The sequence below is a fragment of the Hemicordylus capensis genome, chromosome 2 (genome assembly GCF_027244095.1).
Source record: "Hemicordylus capensis ecotype Gifberg chromosome 2, rHemCap1.1.pri, whole genome shotgun sequence".
Classification (NCBI taxonomy): Eukaryota; Metazoa; Chordata; class Lepidosauria; order Squamata; family Cordylidae; genus Hemicordylus; species Hemicordylus capensis.
In genome coordinates this window covers 11452120-11464565 of record NC_069658.1, presented here as the reverse complement: position 1 = coordinate 11464565, position 12446 = coordinate 11452120, and the positions used below count along the sequence as shown (strand labels likewise).

At 50.5% G+C, this 12446-nt stretch overlaps 1 protein-coding gene across 2 annotated transcripts in view; it reads left to right on the top strand.

Annotated features, from left to right (window-relative positions):
• The window catches only part of EPG5 (ectopic P-granules 5 autophagy tethering factor), an 87597-nt gene that overhangs the window by 49276 nt on the left and 25875 nt on the right, over positions 1–12446 (top strand). For both annotated transcript variants that reach the window (XM_053297497.1, XM_053297496.1), the window contains exons 23-29: positions 2641–2868; positions 4065–4188; positions 6489–6633; positions 7432–7603; positions 8725–8887; positions 9146–9288; positions 11818–11974. In XM_053297497.1, the coding sequence (XP_053153472.1) occupies positions 2641–2868; positions 4065–4188; positions 6489–6633; positions 7432–7603; positions 8725–8887; positions 9146–9288; positions 11818–11974 (1132 nt within the window). The remainder of the gene's footprint in view (positions 1–2640; positions 2869–4064; positions 4189–6488; positions 6634–7431; positions 7604–8724; positions 8888–9145; positions 9289–11817; positions 11975–12446) is intronic.

The following is a 12446-nucleotide window of genomic DNA, read 5'->3' as shown; positions in this document are numbered from 1 at the left end:
TAGCCTTGTTGGAGTGCCTCGGCATCAATGTGAATTGGAAGAAGTCGAGACTCGAACCCATGACTCGAGTGAGCTTCATCGGAGCGGTGCTGGACTTGAAATTGGCCAGGGCGTTCTTACCTACGGAAAGAATTACCCAAATGCACGAACTCATACGTCACTTTCAGAGGACTCCACGGCAGCCAGCGGTTCGAATCCAGCGGATGTTGGGTTTGATGGCATCATGCACCGCAACGGTGTCACACACGCGCCTCCGTATGCGCACATTGCAGCATTGGTTTCTCCACAACTTCCGACCCAATGTGGATGGCCAGAATATGCACTTGACGTTACCACAACATGTCCTCGCCAGCCTGGGGTGGTGGCTAGACATGGGCAATTTGGGCAAAGGAGTCGAGTTTGTGTCCAAGGAGCCCACCTCCCGGATAACGACAGATGCCTCGATGGCGGGCTGGGGTGCGCATTGCGCCAGCGTATGCGTGCAGGGGACATGGACCCAGTTGCAGAGACTTCAGCATATAAATTACTTGGAGCTATTGGCTGTGTTCCAGGGCCTAAGGGCATTCGAACCTATGATAAGGGGACGGTCAGTACAGCTGGAGTTAGACAACACGACGGCGATTGCCTACCTCAACCATCAAGGGGGGACAGTGTCACTGTCTCTTTGCCTACTTGCGAAAAAAATATGGGACTGGTGCATTCAACATTCAATTCACCCGGTAGCAATACATATAAAGGGTGTAGACAACTGCTTGGCCGACAGGCTCAGCAGGGACATCAGTTTCAACCAAAGACACGAGTGGGAAATCAACCCGATGTATCTCGACAGGGTGTTCGAGATCTGGGGGGTCCCATCGATAGACTTATTTGCCACGGTTGCCAACAAAAAGTGTGTCAATTATTGTTCGCGTGCGGGCATAGGCCAAGGATCCCTGGGGGATGCTTTTCAACGGGCCTGGAAGACGGGGCTGTTATATCTTTTTCCCCCGCTGCCGTTAATGGGCCGTGTGGTTGCGCAGATATTGCGGGACCAAACGAAATGCATACTTCTGGCCCCATGGTGGCCGCGCCAGCCGTGGTTTGCCACACTTCTGGGAATGTCTCATTCAGTGTTCCACAAGTTCCCCAAGGCTCCAAACCTGTTGCAAAGAGAACACGGAAAGGTGTTACACCCCGATGTGCACTCTCTCAAGCTGACCGCTTGGAGAATCAACTATTAAACAACATCTTACTAAACAGTAGGCGTGCGTCGACAAGACGCAGTTATGCCTGCAAGTGGAACCGCTTCAAGAGTTATATGAGGGGGAAGAGTGTCACGCCATTGCGTGCGACCCCTCGGGATGTGCTACGTTACCTGACATCGCTCAAACTGAGTGGATTGGCGAATGTCTCCATTAAGCTGCATTTGGCTGCAATCTCGTCAAAGCACAGGGGATGGGATGGGTCCACGGTTTTCTCCCACCCGGAATGTAAACGTTTCCTGAAAGGTGTTAATAACCTTTACCCGCCTGTGCGCAGCCCAATGGAGCAATGGAGTCTGTCTTTAGTACTCTCTGCCCTAACGGAGGCACCTTTTGAGCCACTGGCGACTGTTCCACTGAAGTTTCTGACTTTGAAGGTGGCATTCTTGGTAGCCATTACATCGGCTAAGAGAGTGAGCGAGATGACGGCCCTGCGGATGGATAGACCCTACACTCAATTCTATCCACACAAGGTTGTGATGCGTCTCGATCCGAGATTCCTGCCGAAGGTGGTAACAGATTTCCACTTAAATCAAGACATAGTGCTACCAACTTTTTTCAGTAGTCCGGAGACGGACTTAGAGAAGGCCCTCCACACGTTGGACGTGCGTAGATCACTCCTATACTATTTGGAGAGAACTCATGACTTTAGGAAGAGTAAAAAGCTTTTTCTCTCCTTCCGGGGGCGTAGCAAGGGCCGTCCAATCTCTCGCCAGAGACTTGCTCACTGGCTAGTGGAACTGATTTTCCTCGCCTATAAAAGCCAGAAGATAACACCGCCAAAGACGGTTAGGGCTCACTCTACTAGGGCCTACGCAACGTCTGCGGCACATCTGTCAGGCATTAAAATGGCAGATGTCTGCCTGGCGGCGACATGGTCATCGCATCTACCATTCGTGAAGCATTATGCTTTGGATCTGCGGATGGCTAGGGAGGCGAATTTTGGAAGATCAGTGTTGAAACGTGTGTTGGCATAGCTGGGGGTCATCTGCACCCGCCTCCTTATGGGGTAGCTTGCTAAACACCCAGTTCTTATGGATACAATGGATCACAATCCAGATAAACAGGTTGCTTACCTGTAACTTATGATCTGGATGTGATCCGTTGTATTCATAAGTCCCTCCCAGCCGGCCCCGCTGCAGAATGCCTGGACTAGTGGATGCTGGTGTGCGGATCGTCATTTATATGGCGGTCTGCGAGAAATCTGAAGGAGAGGCGCCCCAACCGTCGATTCTAACGGAAGCTGCAAGGCACGTGCAGACGGGCGGGGCGCAAAGAGGAGCTAGCTAGTCAGCCCGGGAGGTCCCTGCGCAGGCGCAGAAACCCAGTTCTTATGAATACAACGGATCACATCCAGATCATAAGTTACAGGTAAGCAACCTGTTTTTCTGCTTTTAAGGTTACCCGTAGATGGCTGCATTGGGAAAAGGTTCTTCCAGAGTCCCTCCCAGCTTGGCCTGTTAAATGATCTGAAGCAGCGCCTGATAGAGGTGGCAGATTTCCACCACTCTGCTAGCAAAGCGCTCAGGCTGGAGAGCCCAGTGGATGGCAACGAAAGCGCAGCGGAGAAAGGCAGCAGCAAGCCGGATTACCTGACCTCCCCTGAACTGCACAAGGAGCTTGTCAGGTAATGAATAGCCATCAGAAGGCCTGCCCTGAGCAGAATCTGGCGAAGCTGTTTCCCTCAACATCTTTGCAAATGTGGGTTGCCAAGACGGATTCTATATCTCTGCAGGAGCCTTTCTGTGGTTCCTGCACCGTCCCTTTCTGCTTGTGGCACGCTCTAGGGTGGGGTGGGAAATGGATCAGTGGGGAGGCTGGGGTGGGTTGTTGGTCAGGAGCTGACAGTCATCCTGTGAATGTGACAGTCACCCAGTCACTTGTTTCAAGCTTATATCCAGCCATCCTTCAGAGAGAGCTGGATATAACTAGCAGTTAAGTTGGCAATTCAGGGTGGTGGGGCTCATAAAATCTATACAGTCATGCATGGAATGGAGAAAGTGGATAGAGAGAAATTCTTCTCTCTCACACATAACACTAGAACCTTGATTGCCGGGAAATTTAGGCCCAGAAAACGGAAGTATTTTTTCCACACAGCGCATAACCCACTTGTGGAATTCTCTGCCACAAGATGGCTTTACGAGGGGTTTGGATAATTTCATGGAGGAGAGGTCTATCAGCAGCTGCTAGTTTGAGGGTTATAGGCCACCTCCAGCCTCCAAGACAGGATGCCTCTGAGTACAGTTGCAGGGGAGTAACAGCAGGAGAGAGGGCCTGCCCTCAACTCCTGTCTGTGGCTTCCAGCGGCATCTGGTGGGCCACTGTGCGAAACAGGATGCTGGACTGGATGGGCCTCCTTGGGCCTGATCCAGCAGGGCTGTTCTTATCAGGAGAGACTCCAGCAATCTTCAGAGTAATTGCTCTGACTGATGAGTTGCTGTGGAGCAAGTAGCAGTTTGATAGATCCAACAGGATCACTATTGAATCTGCAAGTCACCTGATATAGTGGTCTGACAAACTGCAATACACATTCCAGTCATTGTCAGGGTGGTGCTGTAGAGCAGTAAAGAGGAGGCCAGCAGTTTCCTCTACCTGTAAGTCATGCTGCTGGCACAGAGTAAGGCACCTGGCTAGCTGTGATGCTAGATTTCCAGTTTGAGCCTTCTGGTTCCTTACCTACTCAAGCCACAGTTCATCCATCCCTGGTAAATCCTCCTTCAGGGTGTGGTGATGCTCTTCAAACCAGGCGGATATGCACGTACAGTGAAGGAGAGCCCATGAGGTCCTGCATGCAATTGTTTGTTTCCTTGCTACTACTTCAAGGTTTTTCAACGTGTGCATGTTGTGGTTGGAAGAAGAGAGCTTCCAGAAAGGGGACACGTATCTTCCCTCCTTACCGAAGCAATACGATGCCCACAGGCTTGCCAAGATCATGCAGAATCAGCAGGTAAAATCGACCTTGCCGGTCAAGGACCGTGGACTGACCATTAGAAGTGGCTTGTCATTCCTCTTCCCCCGGGCCCCCACTCCCAACACTTTAGAGCATTTGTATTTCAACTGACACACTGTTCTTCACCATTGTTCCTGTGGGCCCACTCTGGCAAACAGTCTTCAGGGTGAGAGCCATTTCCCCCTGTGCTGACCTCTGCGCAGTGCTGCACTTCTTTCAGAGCTGGGAGGGCCCTTTAAGAAACGACAGAGCTCTATGGGGAAAGTGCTGGGAAGGGCTGCTCTCTGGACCCCTTTCAAGATGGGACAGGGGCCCAAGAGGGCTCCATTTCCTTCAAGGAGCCCCCTCTCATGCTGGGAATGGTTGTCTCTGCATGCTGCTAGAGGGACTCTGCAGAGTACTTAGCTTTGGCCAAAGCTCCACCCAGGCCCAATAAATAGTCAGGGACCCACAGGGTTGCTGGGCACCACCTCTGGCTCCCGGGCCTTGCAATGAAGAGCACTGCTTTAGAGGCTCATGTCATCTGTAAAGGGAAATCACTCCCTGCTCAAGCTTCCACACAGGCTGGAGGTTGCTATTCAGTCTAGATGCTCTGTGTGCACCTGGCCTGGCACAGGTCCAGGAGCTCAGCCGTCTTGAACGTTTCTTGCGTCCTTCAAAGGAGAACGTCTTGCGCTCAGGGGAAGGTGCAGCTGCTGTTGAAAGGGGGATGTCTCTGCCTCGATACAGGTTGTCTCTCGTTCCCCCTCTGAGCAGTCCTTGTCCTTCTCTGCCAGTGCGTTTTGAAGATGTGCCTGGGGGATGTCCCCAGAGCACTTTCTGAATGGGCAGTTCTGCAGGGGGCTGGAGAAAGATGTGTGTTCAGAGGCACTCGAACACCCAGACTTTGGGGCCTCCAAGGTCCGAGAGGGCCTCCAAAGGGCTGGGGGCTGGGCTCCTGCAGCTACTCAGCGCCCACCCTACTGAACCTCTTTTTTAAAAAAAATTTCAGCCGCTGTGCAGCCGCTGGGGATGGGGGTGTGAGCCGAACAGTTCTCTTCCCCCGCAGCCGGAGCAATGCTAGGCCTGTCCATTTGGCCCAGCACCTCTTGCTAACTGCGAGGCACGCCTCACAGTTAGCAAGAGATGCTGGGCCGAAACGGACAGGCCCAGCGTCGCTCCGGTCGGGGGGAGGAGGACTGCTTGGCTCACCCCCCCGGGTGCCACCCCTTGGCCACATGGCGGCTGGAATTAAAAACAAACAAACAAACAACGGAGGTTCGATGCGGCAGGAGGCCCCCAAGAGTAGGTTTGGGGGGGGCCCTTGTGCCAGAGTTGGGACTTGTGGGGCGGTCCGGGCACCAGAATTACCAAGGTGCCCCCCCAAGAGTGTGTACTCCTCGAGAGCATTATGTTTAAAATGATAAAGAAAAGTGACTTCATGAGATACTCTCCCCCCCCCACCTTGTGAGATATGCCACATGTTCCAGTGATTTCTCTATTATAGGGGTTGCATATTTTGCCTGCATCCCAGCATGAGGGGTCCCTCCATTTGTACTGCATATGATCTGTGGATCCCCCGAAAAGCTTGCTTAGTTTTGGATGAAAGCTTCACATGCTGGGCCAGTGCAATAACCCCACCTTGTTCTGGTTATGGTACTGGCCCACAGTGGGAGGAGCTTTCTGTCAGATTTACCCCACTTTGGGTGGGTCTTCAAATTGCATTCCAGGTGGTGGGTGGGGTTTCTTGGAAATCACAGCCGCCTGTGAGATGGGCTTTGCTTCCCTGGATAAAGATAGGCTGAACTCCATTGCCCGGTTTCCCCTTTTTTGCCCTTTGCTTGATGCCATTCTTAAATCTATCCTCTTGCCCACGAACATAGGAAGCTGCCCTATACAGAGTCAGGTCATTGGTCCATCTTGCTGAGTCTCTCTCAGCCCTATCTTGGAAATGCCAGAGATTGAACCAGGGACTTTTTGCGTGCAAAATAGATTTTATTTTTTATTTTTTATTCATTAACATATTTTATACCACCCAAAACTTACATCTCTGGGTGGTTTAAAACAAAATAAAAACAGAAAGTAAAACCTTAGTTAAAACAAAAAGTTTAAAACATTACAACAATTTAAATTTTTTAAAAGAATATTTCAAAACAGCATTAAATAGATTAATTAATAGATCAATAGAATTAATTACTAGAATTAATAGATGCTCTTCCTCTGAGCTATGGCCCTATCCTTAAAGGGCTGGGAATTAAAGGGGCTGGCCAGGCCCTCCTGCACATGTGCCTAGCTGTTAATTCTCTGTCACGCTGTAGGATTTGTGGATAGAATTTGTCAACGTTGAACGCATACAGTACGACTTCCAGGAAGCAATAAACTTTTGGCTTCAAGTCCGGGTAGAATCACACACCACCTCAAGTGCTGCGTTGTCACAGACTGACTTCACTAACCCTTTGTTGGGTAAGTTGTGCGGATCACATTTGAAAAGGTGTTGCTAATCCCCTGAGGGTGCATTTACACTTCCCAGGGAAATGACTCCAGTAAAGAAGGGACTGCCATTTTGGAATGCCTGGATCCTATAAGATAGACCCGTCTACCTTCTACTTGGTTAAAAGTCTTCTGGTTTGGAAACCTCAGACATGGGAGAGGTTTGGCGCCCGCCCAACATGCGTGTGCCTGCCCAACATTCGCGCGCACATGTGCCTGGTACTTCCGGGTAAGGAGGGGTCTACTGCCGCTCCAAAGGAGCCTTGAAAAATGGAGCGCCGGTGGAGGGGAAGTGGAGGGAGGGGTAAGTGCACCCTCCTCTGCCCTTAAAGTGCGACTCCCCTGCTTTCGAACTGGCCAAACAGCCAGTTGCTTGAACCGGTTTGGAGGCCCTTAAAAGGCCCTCCAAATTGGTCGTGCACATCCCTAGTGGGTACTCACTACATGAAGCCTCATTCTTTGCCTCTAGTGAGAGCGGATCGTGCACCTTTAACTTTTAATGCGCAGGAAAGTAACTTTGGTGGCGGAGGGTGGGGGTGAGAATCGGTGATATAGCTGATTGTATGAATTATATATCTCATTATAATGTGTCATGTTTTTAATTTGGGGTAGTGGAAGAATTTCTCCAGGAAATTCAAAAATTCTTCCAGGAAAGGCAGGAGTTTTTAAAGGTTCTGCGCAGTTTCTTGGAGCAAGTATTTCCTAAATATGTTATCCTTCCCGAAGGAAGTGGGGGTTGATAATGAATTCTTTGTGTTCCTTCTCTTTCAGCCAAAAAGAGAATTGTCAGCCGTTTGAAGAAGTACGATGCACCCCAGCCCTCTCTTTCCCTCCAGCCAATGAAAGCTCCTGTGCCTGACATTTCTCCTGCCAGCCTGGTGAATCAAAGAGAAGCCAAAGAGCTGACTCGTGCCAACCTCCGCATCCTACAGCAGCATGCCAAGTAAGATGCAGTTCTCTCTGTAATTGTTTTTGGGCTCCTGAGGGATTTGTAGCAACCCCTGGTGCTAAGGGGGTGGCCACACGCTCCCTCCACAGCCCTCTCTTCTGTTTCCGGCACGGAGGGGGGTGCTTTTCATTGGAACCAGAGGTGCCCGATGCTGGCCGGGAGGAAACAAAGGGGGACCCCTGGGAAGATGTGTGAGGGCATCTGGGAAATGGGGAAAGTGCCGAGAGAAACTACATTTCCCAGATACCCTTTCGCTTCCTCCTAGTGTCCCACCCCAAGCCCCCTGGGCTGTCAGGGATAGGACTCCCCAGTTGTGCAATCAAAATCCCATGGCAGAGTCTATGAAGCTTAAGTATCTGTACATGAAATAACCACATACTCTATTTATCCATTGTCTCCCTTGGGTCTCTTTCTAGATGGTGAGCCCCTCTCATCTGTTGTAAAGCGTCACGTCTTTTGGTGATGCTGCATATATAAGTGAATAATAAACCATAACATTACCCAGACTTGTGCGAAGCCTAAAATCAGTAGCCAAGGCTTAACTAGGGATGGGCCCGGACCGGTCCAGACCTTGGTGGTCCGGATTGGGGGTGGGGGGTCGCTTTCCCGATCTGGCGCCGTAATTAGTAGTGTAATTGGGGCGGCAGGATATCTCCCTGCCGCCCCTTCCCCGCTGCGGCTCGCTCGGCAAAGCTCCCAGTAATGCTTTGCGCGCGCGGGCGCACATCAGTGACGTGAAGCGCGCGCACCATGTGCGTGCATGCAAAGCATTACTGGGAGCTTTGCCGAGCGAGCCGCAGCGGGGAAGGGGTGGCAGGGAGATATCCTGCCGCCCCAATTACACTACTAATTACGGCACCAGATCGGGAAAGCAGTGGGAGGGGTAAGTAAACCCTCCCGCCGCTCTTAAAGCGACCCCCCACCCCAGTGCCGGACCGCAATGTGGCAGTTCCGTGCACACCTCTAGGCTTAACCGGCAACCTCTGTCATCCGCCTCCCACTTCCTGTGCTTTCTGTCTGTGGCTGAAAGAATCACAAGTGCCTGTTAGCCTGAAATTTGAGGAAATTGCAACTTAAAAGCTTGTTGGTATCTGTGAGGGTTGCTTTTGTTTCAGATCTGCAGCACTCCGAGAGTCCCAGCAAGTTGCTTTCAACAATGAGATCTTGGATACTCTGCCAAAACTTTATACCAACAGAGAAGAACAAATTACTCTTTCTCTGGAGTGCCGGGGAAGTTCTGGTAAAAGTTGCCAGGGAGCAGCTCTTGTGACAATCCAGGTTGGAACAGAAATCCCACCCACCCCTCTAATGTTTGAAGGCCTCCCTCTGATTTCTAAGCATTTCAGGGAAAATGTGCCCCCCGTTTCCTTTTTCTTCCCTAGATCTGTGAGGACTAGAACCTTGCTCGTCCATATCAATGAAAAGTTCATATTCTCAGAATTCCAGAGGGAGGTTCTGGGTCTTACAACAGCTGCTCAGATTATGCACTGGCACCTTGAAGGAGGGCGCTGTTGTAACGAGTGATCTCCTTTTAAGTTTGAAGGAAAGCACAAAAATGAAGCTGTCAGCCAGCAGCTCCATGCTTTGGAGAAAGAAGTGAAGCACCTGGAGGCAGAAGCCACCAAGCCGCCTTCTCTGAGTGTCGTGGAAGCCGCTGTCCACATGGAAAACTTCATCACGTAAGTGGTTTGGGCATTGCTTCCTGTGTACTGTGAGAACTTGGCTCCCTGATCTGCTGGACTCTGGTGGGTCCTCATGGAAAACTTGGGCATAAAGCTGGAAGCCAGTTCCTCCTCTCTTTGCCGGGCTAGAAATGAAATGCCATTCTGTGTCAGGCGGAGGCAGGGAGCCAAAGGGTTGTAGACAAGTTACCTGCTTGCACGGAAATGTTCTCCTCTTGCTGAGAATGGTGTCCTTAGGTGAGTTGCTCCTCTCCCTTCCTCCAGAAGGCAGGGCTTATGCAAATTACCATTAAGGTAAAAGTCAGGGGCGGAGCCACCATTGAGTCAAAGAACCCGGGCCACCGCTCCTCAGGGGCCACGCCTTGTGCCCCAGACGCACCCTTACACCTGATGTCAGAAGTGGGGGGCGTGGCTAACTGCTTCCTGCATATGCCGTCAGACGCTGATGTGGGGGGGGGGGACGGGGGGGGCTGAAGTGGCCGCTGGCCTCCCGCCACACCTGGTAAAAGTCCGCCCTAACAAGTGAGGGGTAACCACCTTCTTTCGCTTCTGGTCCTGCCTGGATCTAAGGCAATTGGATATTGATTGCTCAAGTTATTTGAGAGTGGACTTTTCCTGCCCTGCCCCATTAGTGAATTAGGCGCAGATGGCGGTCAGTGAAATGGCTTGGCTTTATTTAAAAAATCGCCTACTCTTTGAGCCTGTCGGCCACTCCCTTAAGGTTTGGTTCCCAACCCTGGGTCCCCGGATGTTGGTGGATGACAGCTCCCAAAAGCCAAGGGTGATGTGGCTGGGAATGATGGGAGTGGTAGTCCAGCCACATTTGGAGACCCAGAGTTGGGAATCGCTGTCTTGAGAGACAAAACAGTCGGAAGCAGCCATGGAGGGCCAGTCTGGGCCCAGTGTCTGGGAGGGGAATTTGCAGCTGGGGCTGCCACAGGCAGAGGCATCTCTCGTGAGTGTCCCTGGCCCAAGAAGCAGTGCCCACCCACTCCAGAGGGACGGCCTCCGCTTTAGCTCTTGATTGGCTCACAGACTATTGGTCACACAGGTTCCCTGTTCTGTCTCCAGTCCTCCTTCCCTTCACAGCCTTTCACTCTTCGCTGCCCCTCCTCTGCTGCTCCCCGAAAGCCACTCCCAGATGTTGGGGGTGGGGTGGGCCCTGCAGAGCAGCGTCTGAACTCTTGCTAACTGGGCAATGCGGTACCTTTTTAAAGGGGTGGCTCTCCTGTGCCTAGGAGGGAGAGAGCCACTGGGGTTTTTTGTCTTGCATCCCCCCCCCCCACTCCAGTGTGTTGTGATTTGATGTGTGTGATGTGTTTTTATTGGATGTTTTAATGTTATGTTTGTTGTAAACTGCCCTGAGCCATTTTTGGAAGGGCGATATAGAAATCGAATGAATGAATGAATGTTGTGAGCTGCCCTGATAACTATTTGTTATGGGGTGGCTAACAAATAAGGTTCATCATCATCATCACCATCATCAATCTACCCCATTTCACCCCAGCTTAGCATCCTTCCCAGATACTATTTCTGATGGTGTGTGTGTGTGTGTGTGTGTGTGTGTGTGTGTGTGTGTGTGTGTGTGTGTGAAGGTTGTGAACCCCTTTGAAACTGGAAACCATCTTCCCATTCCCTCTGCTGTGTAAACTGCTTTGTGAACCTTTTGTTGAAAAGCAGTATACAAATAGTAATGCAATAATAGCAACAATAATAATCCTGTGCAAACATTCAAAAATGCAGCTGGTTCCCTCTCCCTGTAGAAATGCTTTCTGCTTGCACATGGGGCTCCTTAGATCACGGCCAGCGTATTTATTTATTTTGAAGAGATGTATTGCTGTTCAGTCAGTATATATATTGGCATTCATTCAACCATTTGTATACTGCCATTCAATATTGCCCTGCCATTCAACTAGTGATCCCCGAAGTAGTTACAGCAGATCAGAGGAACACAAAAAGCTACGCAGTGCTCTTGTCCCTCTGGCCAGTGGCAGAAGCCAGAGCCTTCTCCTTGCCCTCTCTCTGCCATCCCAAAGCCAGCGTGGTGTAGTGGTTAGAGTGCTGGACTAGGACCAGGGAGACCCGAGTTCAAATCCCCATTCAGCCATGATACTAGCTGGGTGACTCTGGGCCAGTCACTTCTCTCTCAGCCTAGCCTACTTCACAGGGTTGTTGTGAAAGAGCAACCTAAATCTGTAGTACACCACTCTGGGCTCCTTGGAGGAAGAGCGGGATATAAATGTCGTCATCATCATCATCATCCCTGGGCAACAGGCTGTTGGAGCCGATCCCGTAAGGAGCAGGGCAGCAAGTGCCTTGGGCCTGTTCCTTCTCTGGCCAGTAGATGGAGCCAGGCTGGTCTTCCCCGCGATTCTCATCTCGAGTTGTCGAGCAGTCTTTAATAACCTTGTACCATTATGGAATGCAACTTCTGTGAATAAACGTTAGTCAAAACTCATTTGAAAAAGCATTGTGGTTTCCTGCATAGTTTGCTAGTAGGTTTTTCAGTTTCTCTTTTTTCTACAGAGCTTTAATAAATATCTATAAGCTTCAGCCAATGCCTGGGATTCACAGAGCTGGGATCAATCTGTTCTTTGCAATGGTGGAATTCGTGTGTGATGAAACGCAGCGCCATCCCCCCACAAGGCAGTTCTTCACCTCCTGCATCGAGGTCCTGGGCCAGGTAACTTGATATGGGTTAGGGTTGCCTTTTCCTCTCCTTTCTCCATTCCTTGCCATGCCATTTTTTCTTTTTCTTGCCAGTTTTGACTATCTATTGAATTCTTTCTTCCAGTTTATATTTCCTCTAAGAATTACTTTTTTAAAAAAGAGCCAAATTCTCAAATGCATTTTGTCAGTTCTGAATTCCTATCCCATCACTAAGCCATTCTTAGTGATATCCATACAGTTGTGACATTTAAGATCATAAATCCGCCGGAGACGGTTATCAGCCCTAGTTTTCCAAGCCCCACCCCTTGCTTCTGGAGATGTCTGGGTTTTTGAGGGATGGGATGGGTGTAAACTTGGTCAGGGGTTCCAGCCTTGGATGCCCAGTATTTTGCCAGACTACAGCTCCCATCATCCCAGTCATAATGGCTGAAGGGGATGATGGAAGTTGTAGTCCAGCTGCATCTGGGGAACCAAGATTTGGAACC